Source organism: Triticum dicoccoides, chromosome 4B, assembly GCF_002162155.2.
Source record: "Triticum dicoccoides isolate Atlit2015 ecotype Zavitan chromosome 4B, WEW_v2.0, whole genome shotgun sequence".
NCBI classification, from domain to species: domain Eukaryota; kingdom Viridiplantae; phylum Streptophyta; class Magnoliopsida; order Poales; family Poaceae; genus Triticum; species Triticum dicoccoides.
Genome location: NC_041387.1, coordinates 99,954,690 through 99,967,698, shown reverse-complemented (window position 1 = coordinate 99,967,698; position 13,009 = coordinate 99,954,690). Strand labels below are relative to the sequence as shown.

The 13,009-nt window shown below is 40.5% G+C and overlaps 1 protein-coding gene across 2 annotated transcripts; it reads right to left on the bottom strand.

Annotated features, from left to right (window-relative positions):
- Nucleotides 1-2,185: 2,185 nt before the first annotated feature.
- LOC119295265 (DEAD-box ATP-dependent RNA helicase FANCM-like) lies at nt 2,186-13,003 on the bottom strand. 2 transcript variants are annotated; one of them, XM_037573637.1, is made up of 20 exons: nt 12,423-13,003; nt 10,572-10,715; nt 10,378-10,460; nt 10,155-10,269; nt 9,611-9,702; nt 9,398-9,452; nt 9,190-9,311; nt 9,009-9,122; nt 8,698-8,891; nt 8,401-8,531; nt 7,200-7,260; nt 6,566-6,642; nt 6,389-6,438; nt 6,147-6,312; nt 5,945-6,066; nt 5,549-5,866; nt 4,205-5,297; nt 3,995-4,049; nt 3,665-3,829; nt 2,186-3,138 (listed from the first exon to the last, which is right to left on the bottom strand). In XM_037573637.1, exons 1-20 carry the CDS (start codon nt 12,964-12,966, stop codon nt 2,592-2,594), a joined length of 4,248 nt encoding a protein of 1,415 aa, XP_037429534.1. In that variant the 5' UTR covers nt 12,967-13,003; the 3' UTR covers nt 2,186-2,591. The 2 variants fall into 2 exon arrangements, with proteins under 2 accessions (XP_037429534.1, XP_037429535.1); XM_037573638.1 differs by lacking the exon at nt 12,423-13,003 and having other exon boundaries at nt 10,378-10,465; nt 10,572-10,687.
- Between the last annotated feature and the right edge of the window lie 6 nt (nt 13,004-13,009).

Below are 13,009 nucleotides of genomic sequence, written 5' to 3'. Positions count from 1 at the left end.
CCGGTCATATTTGATGAGTTTGTTCAAATACATTAACAAATTCGGCATCAAGAAACTGAAGAAAGATCTGATTAAGCATCTGCGGGCAGTTAAAAAGGATAACATTATTGGATTGTGATATTTAAATTAGAACTTTTGTTGTATTTGAACATTTTTTAGCCAAACTGAAACTAGATATACGACTATTTTGAGCTTGCGGATGTATGCGGACTTTTAAAGAAATAGGAATGAAACTTCATATCTTGCCCAAATCTTCATCCCTAAAGATACTTGACGTAGTATTATTCAAGTGGATACACAACTCACAAAGAATACAAGAAGTCGACTAGGCGGACTGGTCCAAGTGAAGAGAAAAAAAACCATACGAAACTCAAAATATTTTTCGGAGATATTCATTTTCCTAAAGAGGCGGATAAGATATTAGGTGGTTGTTTGATACCGCCAGAAAGACAAAAAAAAATTCTAAGGAATCAAAAGAAAGGAAAAATTGGGTCTATGTTCTCCTGAAAAAATCTAGCTTTGGATGGCCAGCATCCGCGGATGCCCCACTTACATATCAGCATTGGAGATACCCTTAAATGTTACACGAAGTGTGTCTGTGGACACGTTATAACAGGTTCACGGACAACTGGGTGCCTCGCACATGCCCTAAGCTTTTATCTTACCTTAAAGCTTAAGGTTTCCACGGAACTGCAATTAGTCACTAAGCATGGCCAAATGTTCGATGTCACGCATCCCATGTGCCCTGTAATAAAGTTGCAGTAAATATTTTTACTCTACCAACCTTATGCCATGAAAACACATGCACATTGATCCGTTCAAACCTCGGAAAATAAAATAAAATAATTAGAAAGACATCGCCGCAGCCACCGCATTGTGTTTACGTAATATCGATTCATTGGGAAGAACTTTCTCGAGAGTACGCCATCAAGAAACCTTTTTTTTTCTTCACTTGCTGTGTGTTGTGCCCTAGAATCTTTGTGTTCATACTACTACATCACCAGAAAACTCAATTATTACACATTCATATATATGTCAGTTATGCTCACATCTCCAGTGTTTCTTAGTGCCTACGTATGTGTTGGGGACTAATTGTTGATTAAAGGAGTGTTCTTTGTTACTTTACTTCACTATAAGAGTGTGTTTTTATATGCGATGATGGATATTGCAATCATCTTGATGATGCAGTTAGGTGAATAGTCATATTTGGTCTATATGTGCACAAACGTTGATTGCATCTCAAAACTTCAACAACCAATATATGGTACTCCCTCCGTTCGGAATTACTTGTCACAAAAATGGATGTATCTACAACTAAAATACATCTAGATATGTTCATTTCTTCGACAAGTAATTCTGAACGGAGGGAGTAAGTCTGTTCAATGACTTGTGAAAACATTGTTATTTTATCTTGCAATTTCTTAACTGTCTGTTGGTATAATACAATATACTCACTTTTTTAACAAGGTGGCATAATATACTCCCTCCATTTCTAATTATAAGATGTTTTAGATATTGCAATGTAGGCTACGTACAGATTAAAATGAGTGAATATAAGCATTAAAATGCATACAAATCTAAGAAAATGGAGAAAAGCTAAAATATCTTATACTCCCTCCGTCCCATAATGTAAGACGTCTTTTGACACTAGTGTAGTGTCAAAAAACGTCCTACATTATGAGACAGAGGGAGTATTTAGGAACGGAGGGAGTAATTTAAATTCAGTCAAGGTATTGAACAAAAGCTAAAGAGAAATTAAAAAGACATCATAATTTGTACACAGTTTGCAGTTTTACTCGGAGATTATAAGTTTGCTTACTACCCATCGGGTCGCATTACACGCAATGAGTAGAAGAAAGAATGATTGCAATGTGCATAGATTGCACTAATTAATGCTACATCTTTCTCTTGAGAGCGAGATGTTCCGGAGAATGCGAGTCCAGATTTAATACCTGCGCCAGGCATCTCCGGGTTCACACTTTCATACTGAAGCGAGCACACTATCTACTGACCAAATGAATTGACAGGTTTGGGATAATTTCCTTGCTTGGAGAAAGCAACTGGGCACCAATGGAGCAGCCACTCACACTATTAATCAACTCACCCTTATTGCGTGTGCTGGTACGGCCTTGCAACCTAATTTCCATCCATGCAGATCACTTGGTACAGCACAAGCCAACCCTTATTGCGTGATTAAGCGTTCAAAAAACTGCTTTTCCAACTGGTGCTTGTATTATATCAGACACTGTTTACAGATAGGGGCTGCTGTTATACAAGGCGGTATAATTATGTACAGAAGGGTAAATAGCTGCCACCCATTTCTCGACACCTTCCGGTCTTTGGGCTATACCGATACATACCTCACAAAGCATTCTTGCTAGCAACACGCCAGGGTCCATCTGGATATCTTGAGGCTGGTCTGTCATGTGCTGCAAAGGTTCAATCCTTCGGCGAAAAATGGTCAGTGGTAACAGACTGATAGGCAAAGGGCATTGCCATCGTACAGTTCTGAACCATGACCCCACAGGATCAGGTGACACGGCAGACAGCACATCAACATATTTTGAATGGCCATTCACCAACAGAGGCTATCAGATCCCAAGATCAAACGAAGGAGGCGTGAAGCTGACATCAGATGCTCGCTTAGTTTCCGTTGGTTTTTGTGCTGATTGTGCTTTCTGGAGTCTAAGTTGCTCGGTCGCTTGTGCTTCAATTGCATCAAAATCAAGGTTCTCAAAGAAAGCATCGTCCCAGTATATGTCATTACCGACTTCAGTAGCAACATGTGAGGAAGGTGGTGCTGGTTCCGGTTCAAGGTTTATGACAGGGATTGAGGCGGCATGCTCGAAGCTTAGTTTTCTCTTTCTGCTATCTGGTTTGGTGGTTGATTCGCAATTGACCACAGTTGCTTCACCCTGCTCCTTTATCGAACTGTCTCTCTCCAGGGACATTTGCTGGTGACCTATAGGACTTGGGTCAGTGGTACCATATATTTGAGGAATCCCTTGTGGAGTCTCGATAGGATTGTGCAAGTTCCCTGATGAACAGCTTGCACTTCCAGCTCTGGAAACAGAATTATCAGAGACATCTTGGTATCTAGAGGGCAGGACTACCGTTGACTGACTAAGTAGTGATCGTCTGCAAGAACATCAAATGGAATATGAATTCCACAGTTGCATATGCAACTTTTTCACAAGAACAAAAATATGAAAGCAGTTGTACAATTTTTATGCTAATATATCTGGGTCTCAGTTTTCAACATGATTGACGGCGAACAAGCTTCTTAGTTCTTACAGTGAAGAATTATTGAGTCGGCACAGTTTTCAGATTTGCATGATATATCCCGTGTACAAACCTTAATGTAGATTGTGTGCACATAGTGTTCTAGGTATCTAAATTATGTATGTACCTTTATCAAGCTAATCTGATACACATGTCTAATTGCATAGCCACTCACAGTTCTTCAAAAATACTGTAAATTAGAACTGTGATGTTCATTTTCAGCAATTAAACAACACAGTGAGTTGAACTGTAATCACAAGTGTTCAATTGTGCTTCTTGGTGGCAGAAAAGATTGACAGGAAACAGAATGGTCTCAAAACAAATAATTTTAGCAAGAAACATAAACACCATTGCGAAGAGTAGTCTGATCGTCTTTTAATACCTGTAGAATGCCATCATGTCGTTAGTGTTACTGTATTCACCACCTTGTTCACTCTGAGTGAATTGGCCAGTAGGAGTTGTCTGGTCATCAATAAAGCTATCTTCGTATTTATCTTCACCCCGATCATCATCCTCATCCGGTGAAATGTCAGCATCTTCAGACACTCTAAAGCAATAATGGAAGGAAGTTAAAATATAAAAAACAATATGCTTACCATTACAGTAAACCAAGAAACCAATATACATTGATAAGCAATTATTAGCAAATAGATTTAGCATTAGTTTATTCAGCAGCATCAGAACATTCAATGAAAGGTTCCAGTGATCTTACTCGACTTCCTCGTCAATATATATATCCATACGCCTCTTGGCCTTCCTTCTGTTTCCTAGATTAAGAATAAATGCGAAAGTACATCAAGGTACAATTTTTTTGTTAAGATTTGGGAGATGTGAACAAGAGGTTAGTAAGTATGTACTGATAAATGACTGAGTTGGCAACAAGATTAAATAGATAGTTTCAAAGGAAAGAGGCTCAACTCACCAACATCATGCTCCATCTGATCACATTGTTCTCCTACAGATCCATTATATCTTTCATTCAAAGACAATGAGGATACTCGTTTGATCTTGTCACCACATTTGCGGAGTCTTCTGTACTTCGGTAATTGCTGTACTGATCCTGATGTATTCCCTACCGACTTAGGCTGCCAATCATCAGACATACTATCACACAGTAGATTTGCAGTGGGGGTATGAGCAGCAGGACTGCAGTAGATTTTTGCCTTTGAAGAACACACTGGCTCTTCTGTTTCTGCTTGAGTCTGAACTAGGATATTCTTCTCGCTTGACGAACCATGATGTTCCGTGACACCAGCAGGAAATTGACCTTCTCTCGCAAAGCTTAGTGGCCCATCACTACATTCTGGCCGATTGTGTTGAGCTCCCTGAATGTGTGACTTTGAAGAACTAACCTTTGCAAGAAAACCAAGATCAGCAGCACTGTCTATTTCTAATTGTTCGTGGCTTACTTCAAGGACTGGAGATTCAGGAACAATTCCTTCTTCAATATAATGTGTTAACCTAGGACTAAGTTCCATGTCTTCCTGACCTGACAAAACTGGGCTTGCTAGTTTAGCATTGCATGGTGTGTCCCATTTTTCTATTGGACTTGTAACCGTTTTAGATGGAGTACTGGGCGAAAGTACATGTGTGCCATCAGCTTGGTTACATTGCTCCCAACATTCAGGGAAATGAGGAGCTGAATTTAATGCATTGCCAGCAAAGATCAATTTACTCGAATAAACGCTATCTGTTATTTGCCCACTGGCATCTGCCGTCAATTTCGAAGTAGTCTTGTTCTGGATTGTATGTTCCCAATTTACATTCCTTGTATCCTTATGGAACTCAGATATCCTCGGTAAGGCAGGTACAAAGGTGATAGAAACATAGCCTCTAACATCCACAGCTACATATTCCCCACTGAAGAATGAGTGGAGAGGATATTTGTTGACCAGTGAACTTGGCACACTAGCACTTTTACTCAATGACACTTCTCCAGAAGAAAAGTGATGACCTTCCAACGCCTGATCCTCAAAAGCTGCTACATAAGTAGGTTCTTGTAAAGGGCTTCCACACTGAATAAGTATTCAGAAACAATATTAGGACTTCTGTTTCATTTCTACTCCCTCCGTTCCTAAATATAAATCTTTTTAGAGATTCCACTATGGACTACATAGTACATACGGAGCAAAATGAGTGAATCTACACTCTAAAATATGTCAATATACATCCGTATGTAGTTTGTAGTGGAATCTCTAAAAGACTTGCATTTAGGAACGGAGGGAGTAATTTATAAGGAAAAAATCTCCGCAAATCTTCGATGTACCTTAGTTTTAGAGAAAGAAACATCTTGAAGTTGTTGCATAGTATCGATTAGCATATCTGTAGTTCGATAGGAATGAGGCACTCTATAGATATCACATGGAGAAACCTGGAAACTAGGGAACGCAACAAGAGATGGTTTCCAAGTATCTTCTTTGCTTGAACTGAAGTACTGAGCAATCAATAGGCCATCTTCCTCTGAAACTTTGTTCAAAATGTGTGGTGTGCCACTCACATCAACTTTCCTTTTCTTTGAGCAATGGACATACTTCTCTATTGATAATTTAACATATTTAACTTCTGGGCTATAGACATGTGGAACCTGTTAGAAGGGATAACATAATTAGCACCTCTAGAGTGAAGAAACAGTTTTACCTACAAACAGATCAAACAGAATTACCATCCTGGGACTAGAATGGTATTCAAAGGCGTTCCCTTTACGCAGAAGATTCTTCATTGTCCGAGCACTTCCTTGTTTCTTCATGTACCCTTGCAGCTCTGGTCCTTCACAAGCCAAAACCAGTTTGTGCAGTTAAGGTAAAAACATCTCTTACAAAATGCAACTATTGGACGTGGTTATTTCAGTCATCAGAAAAGGATATCAACTCGTCCTTCGTGCTTCCGCCCAGTCCTTCCCATTCGTTGGATCATCCTTAATGGAGAGACATTGGCATCGAAACAAATCACAAGATCCACCTCCATAATATCTAGACCTTCCTCACCAATTGATGTTGCCACCAAAATATTGTAATCCCCAGCTCGAAATTTCTGCAACCATGCCATGGATTATTTGGGTGGGTGGGATGGGGGGGTAGATCTTGAATGACCAGCCGTTGTCTGATACCTGTAAAATAGCTTGTTGCATTTTCTGTGTCTGGCCCTTCAGTCGGTCACCTGCAAAACCCAAAAATGGTAAGATAAGCAATGTAAATCCACCATATGGATTGATCTATCCAGTGTAATGCACCATTTTATATATAAAGTAACTCTATCTACTTAGCCCGCTGTCATGCACTCATACCTGTAGAGCTTTGACCGATGAACTGTGCGGGTCTGAAAAGTCCGCCACCACTGTCTCTTAATGAACCGAGAATCTCACTGCATTTGGAAGCAATCAAAGACACATTCAACCCACATGATAATTGAATCAACAATCATAAAACATCAGAAGTCCAGTGCAGAAATTGTTTCTGATACCCAGCCAAGACATACAGTAGCAAATAAATCCAACAAAAACTGTGGTGCCTCTTGCTTACTGTAATTTATATGACTAGATTGGACAAAAGAACATATCAGCTTGGTGGGATTTAGTTACAACACACACATGCAAGCAGACAGAAAAAAAAAACACCACAGAAAAAAGAACAACAAATAACTGTGCACAGAGCAATTCATGTGTAGAATGCTACATAATAGGCACAGTAAGTATTGTGAGGTTTGATTCTTACATGGCACTTCCAAATTTCTGAAAAATAGAATAGTGACAAATGTATTTTTTTAAAATACACACATGCAGGCGCACACACCAAATAATCACAATAACACCACGCACACAAAAAAGAGTGCACAGGTAAATTTTTCAATCTAGAACAAAGGATCTGCAGAGGGCTATATATATGATAGCCACAAGGACCATCATGAGGTATTGTTCTTACTTGACACTTTCCCGGAAATTTGAAAAGATAATCACCCGTGAGTCCTTGGAATCATTTTTGTCTGCATAGGATAACCGGTACCAAAGTGATCATAGCAAACTTAGTAAAATTTTCTCTGGGTTAGTTAATGAAGGTAATCAATTGAAGGCAATTAAAACAGAAGAATCTTCGAATACATCACATCTGAGTAGTGATACAACACAATCATATGCGCCAACTCAAAGCAAACAAGTCACACGCTTGCTATCACATGTTTGATAAGTGATAACATGCAGTAATTGAGAAGCCAAGTTTCACAAACATAGCTCTCCTATGCTACAAAGAGTTGCCATTCTTACAACTTGCAAGAAAATATAGCAGCATCATTTCCATAGGCGTAATGCTTGTACTTCCTCCGTCCGGGTTAATAAGTCACCTCGAATTTTGAGTCTAACTTTGACCCAAAATTTGACTAAAACTAGCAAGATACCCGTGCATTGCACAGAACATTAAGATGCATTTTTTTATAAAACACCTGTTGTGATTGACCCATGTAGGAGTAACCCCATGTGTAAAAACTAATGATATCTCGAGAAAGAGGAGAGATAAGGTGAGCAGAGGAGTGGGGCATGGTGGTGATTGGTGGTCGGACTGAGGGGAGGCATGGGGATGGACGACGCCGGCAGCGGCCACCATGCCAGATTGTTCCAGAGGCTTCCTTTTTTAATTGCTCAACAATGAGGTTGTGGGAGATAAGGATGAACGAGTGAAGGCCTTAACTGCAAATGTGGAGAGGGGTGCGGGTATCTTTTTGCAAAATTGCCATAGTTTGCTTTCTATCCGTCAGATATAGATCAGACAGTCTATATTGCAAGATGGCAGGCATACCATCATCACCAACTCGGATTTTTATAAGAGTAGAGAAAATTACGAGTTAATGCCACAAAAGTATGTCACTGAAAACTTCTTTGGAATACAAATCAAACATACGTTTTTTGGCATATAACTCTTATTTTTTAGTACAATTCTGGTCAAATTTAGGCTTGAATTTCGAGGGGGCTAATAAACCTGAACGGAGGAAGTACAAGCATAAGATTACAGATTGGGCTACTAGAGAATGGCTAACATTCTTATAATGGACAGTCCGCATTATTCATCTACTGATCATCAAAACCAACTCAACAAAATATGCACCCCATTACGAAAATCAAGAGTTGCTTACGGAAGTGATCAACCAACACTTCTGCCAATTTCTGCACCTTTGGACTGGGTAAGCCTTCAGATGAGATCTTCTGCATCATATTCATTGCATCCCAAAAGGTTTGATTCTTTGAAGCAAAATTCCATGAGTGCCTTCAATAAACAAGAGAAATTATAAATGTGAACTATTACATATTACATGTAATTGATTCTTCCATCCCCAAGACAATATTGCTCAAGAAATTCGTTAGTGGCATAATTATGAATTACTCTTTGCATACAATTCAAATCATGTAGCAGGAATGTGTGTAGGCAATACCCTTCTTTCAACTTGGCTTTAATCGACTCATGTGCTGGCTTGATTCCATGGCTCCAAAGCATTTTACTCACATGACAAAGTGACACGAGAGCTGCAAAAGATTTATGAATTTCCTTTTTCTTTTCCAGAGGAATATTTGGTGGAGGTGCTTGGCTGAATTTCGTCCTTAAAATAAGCAACTGATGTGGGTTCCACTGGCAACAGTAGGTAACCAATTAATAATGCATAGAAGTAACAAATTATAAGTGAGTGTTGGGCAGTAAATAATCGTAATCATGATAATTGATGTATACAGAGAATCTCAAACATACATTTGCAGCATCCCTGTTATCAATCACCCCAGCAGCACGTAACTGAACAACATGTGTATTTATAAGATCCAAAATCATAGCATTGACTTGAGTTGTATCACTGCCAACAGGAACCTGCATTGAAGCAAGTAAAATTCATGGAACATAAAAACACTATACCGCCCATTTACCAAGTTCATACCTTTAAGAGTTCAACTGTACGTGTGTTAACATATCGTTTGACTTCAAGATCACTTCCATCACGATGAATCAACTCTGAGATGCATAAATTGTTGATGACAGCTTGGATATTTGGCTGTTTTGCTGAATGAAAAGCCCACGATAAGATTTACAAAATAGAAAATGTCTTCATCTTTGCACAAGTACTTCTATGTGATGTATGGACTCACATCCTGGTGTCGCAGTTAAAGCTAAAATTCTTAGCGGCACACCAGCTGCCACCAACTGTCAGCATAGCAAAAAATTAAAATTTGAATAAGCTTCAGCAAAAAAGCACTCATACAACTAGTTGACTGATATCATCAATCAAATGGGCTTGATAGTGGAGGAAAGCATGACGGTAACAAAATAAGATGATGAAATGTTTGGAGATAAAAACATGCCTGGCGAACAGCAACACAGTAAGCATGATTTCCCGAAGCTCTATGAGCTTCATCTATCACCAAGCAAACTAGTTGTTTCACCATGCATATACCTGTTAAAAGCAAACTTCATAATGTCAGCTCAGCGAACAACTGAAGCAATAACGGCAGAGCAGTCAGTGTGGACAAGAAAAGTATGAAGCATGAATTTGACAAATCACTAAGAAACCTACTATAGTAATATAGTACTGTGGTAGTCAGACCGAACATAAAATTGGGGCAATCAACAAAATTATCTGTATATGTGCTATGAGATGCTTCCCTGTGTGGATATTTGTATATGGTAATTACACAGAAAATACTAGTGTACTATGTGCCTGAATCCATTTGGATGAAGAATCTAATGTGACTGTTTTTTATGTCTCTTTATACAACAGAAAATGTGGTTGCTTTCAGAGGTCCATATTTGGTTATCATTTGAAAATCTGCATAAACAAATGACAACGTATGGGGAAAAACTTACAAAAGATCAATATATAATACTAGAAACATTGAGGAAAATCACCAGATTGTATATCATTCTCAAGAATCTGTGGAGTGACAAAGAACACTCGTTTAGACTTCCACAAGCTTGATCTCGTTGAAGGGCTTAGATTCCCTTTCATATCAATCGCCCACTTCTGCAAACAGGTAAAACTCATTTAATCTCCAGCACCGGCAGAGAAAATGCGTCAATCTTTATCTGACACCAGGCAAGCATGAATATCAAAAAATATAAGCTTTAATACCTGCGGTATACCCACTATATTATGACATGCCTCAATTTGCTGAGTGACAAGAGGACGCGAAGGGGCTGTGAATACTATTTTACCTGAGCTATTCAATGTATCAGTAACAGCAATCTGTCAGAAAGTTACTTCTGCAAAAGTTCACGGAATACAACACAGGAGATGCAGTGTCCAGTTAGGTACCAAAATATTACCTTCAGGAAACCATCTAAAATAGTTATACATCACCACGGCTGCGATAAAAGTTTTGCCAAGTCCAGTTGGAAGGGCTACTAGTGTATTTGTAAACAAAGCCTTTTGGACAATATATCGTTGGTACTCTCGGACTTCCACATTAGCTGCATCATGTGAACAAAAGCCAAATGAATCACAAAGATCATATTATGACTGCTCATAAAGCAGACATGTTCATAGCAGAACTGAGCCATACAAAAAATGGAATCTTTGACATGAGTATCAGACAATGTTCAGGAAGGGACAAGGTAGCTTTCTGCCTTGAGTGCAGCCAGCATCCGGAGCAGCAGCCAAGCACACACGACCTTGAAGAGCAGCCAACTGGAAGAGAGGAGAGTGGAAAAGGAAGAGGAGACTGGAGAGGAACTGTTAGGCGGTTAGGCCCAACTGTGGCCAGGCGTGCTGGTTTGTGGAGATGGGGTACCATAAGCTATCCACACAAAGTGATCACCTCCGCCGCGACACCTCCCCCTCCTTTCCCGCTTCCTTCCTTCTCCACTTCAACAATATCCTTTGTCACCTTGGCAGGAAGGATGTGTGGAAACAGACACCAACTATCCTTCCACCAGTGGCTATTATTTTCCCCTTGATTTTGCTCACTGCTTCTGGCCAGTGAGAATTCAACAAGCAGCAGTCTGCTCATCTCACTGCTTAATGCCTATTGGGAAACAACTCTGAAGCCCAGTACCCAGCTCACCGATTAGGCCCAAATCGCAGCTTAAGGCATCCACCAAGCAACTAGGCTGATTTTTATAACACTGGTTTCAAAGGCCATTTTCTGATTTACTCAATGGAATTATTTCACTATTTTTATATCTAACAGGAGTTCACACGTGGAACTAAGTGGATACTACTACACGTTCAAGAATGTGCGGTAAGGACTAGGGATAAATAACAAAAGGTCTAGATGAACAAGTAAATATTCTGCACATCAGCAATTCACAATTCAAGCACAACCTTTTACAATGCATATCTAATCATGGTTATACTAGAATAATGCTATGAATTTATGATCATACAACAACAAAAAATGTTGCTCTTGCGAGGAAATTAAAGGTATGCCCCTTATATTCCAGCAGCATAAAGCAATTGAATCAGGCAACTGAACTATATTACAAACTAACAAAAGTAAAAGGTTCACGCCTTATTTGCAAGCTGCATAAGCAAAGCAACAGAATCAAACAACCAAGCGATTTTGATATCTATCTACACTTATTTATGCTTATCTGGCTCTCAATCTCAAAACCACTACCACACCAATGTTGCTTCAGATTTTGCCTGCGTCTAGGGCTGTCAAGAAATCATAATCATAATGCACATGATTCTTGAGTTAAAATGATTAGCTGGACCTTAAGACAAAAGGTATTTTACTTATGATCTCTAGGAACAACTCATCTCATTTCATACAATTCACACAGGAATCCTCTTGGTGTCGAATCGAAACTTAACGAAATATATTTTCGTACTATATGTTTTTTATGTTGTAGATAGATATTAGCATATTTTTTATAGACTTGGCCAAACTTTAAGAAGTTTGACTTAGGACAAAGCTAGAACTTCAACTAATTTGGAACGGGGAAGTATTAGATAATACAGCCTAATGGTCTTTCAACAGTCACCAAAACAATTTATTTTTCTTTTAGTTGAGGAATCAAAACGAACAATTTAGGTGCATTGATAAGCATATCGTCCAGAATGTATTTCAAAGAAACGCTGACATGCACATTGGTTATGCTACGCAAGAATATAACAACAGCAAAATCAAAACATAAGTCAGTGACCAAAAGTTAGTGAGAAATCTGGGCACTAACTTGGATAGATCCACGTCTGCACTGCCTCGTGGTCGAGCGCCACGGTGCAGGACCCCTCCGCAACCTCCTCCTCGCTCCCCCTACGCAAGCACCCCTCATCGCCACGGACCGCAAAGTGCGCCCCGCCACCACCAGGTGGCACCGCTGCCGCCACAGGAACCGCCGGTGCAGGGGGCGGCCTCTCCTTCGCAGCCTGCCTCTTGGTGAACGCGTCGACGAAGCGGTCGAGCGCCGCAGTGCGTGGCCGGTCCACGACCTTCTCCTCACTCGCCTTCCGCGAGCACCCCTCATCGCCACGGTCCACAAAGTGCGCCCCGCCACCACCAGGCGGCACTGCTGCCTCCACAGGAACCGACGGCGCAGGGAGCGGCCTATCCTTCGCAGCCTGCCTCCTGGTGAATGAGTCGACGAAGCGGTCGAGTGTCGACTGCCGCGCGACTCCCGTGGACGGCCCGTGGAAGGAGGGCACCGCGGCCGAGGGAGCGAGGCCCGACGACGGGGCGGCCGAGGGCTGGGGCGGCGGCGGCGGGGCTGAGGTCGACATGGCGGTCGTGGAGGCTGAGGCAAGGGCGCAGGCGTTGTCGATC

Excerpts from the sequence above, each read along its gene's own strand:
- LOC119295265 (XM_037573637.1), bottom strand. The coding sequence starts at position 12,966 with ATGTCGACCTCAGCCCCGCCGCCGCCGCCCCAGCCCTCGGCCGCCCCG. Across the intron at positions 6,439-6,565 it reads CATCGGTCAAAGCTCTACAG|GTGACCGACTGAAGGGCCAG; the intron begins GTATGAGTGCAT and ends TGGGTTTTGCAG. Across the intron at positions 3,139-3,664 it reads GACATGATGGCATTCTACAG|ACGATCACTACTTAGTCAGT; the intron begins GTATTAAAAGAC and ends ATGTTCTTGCAG.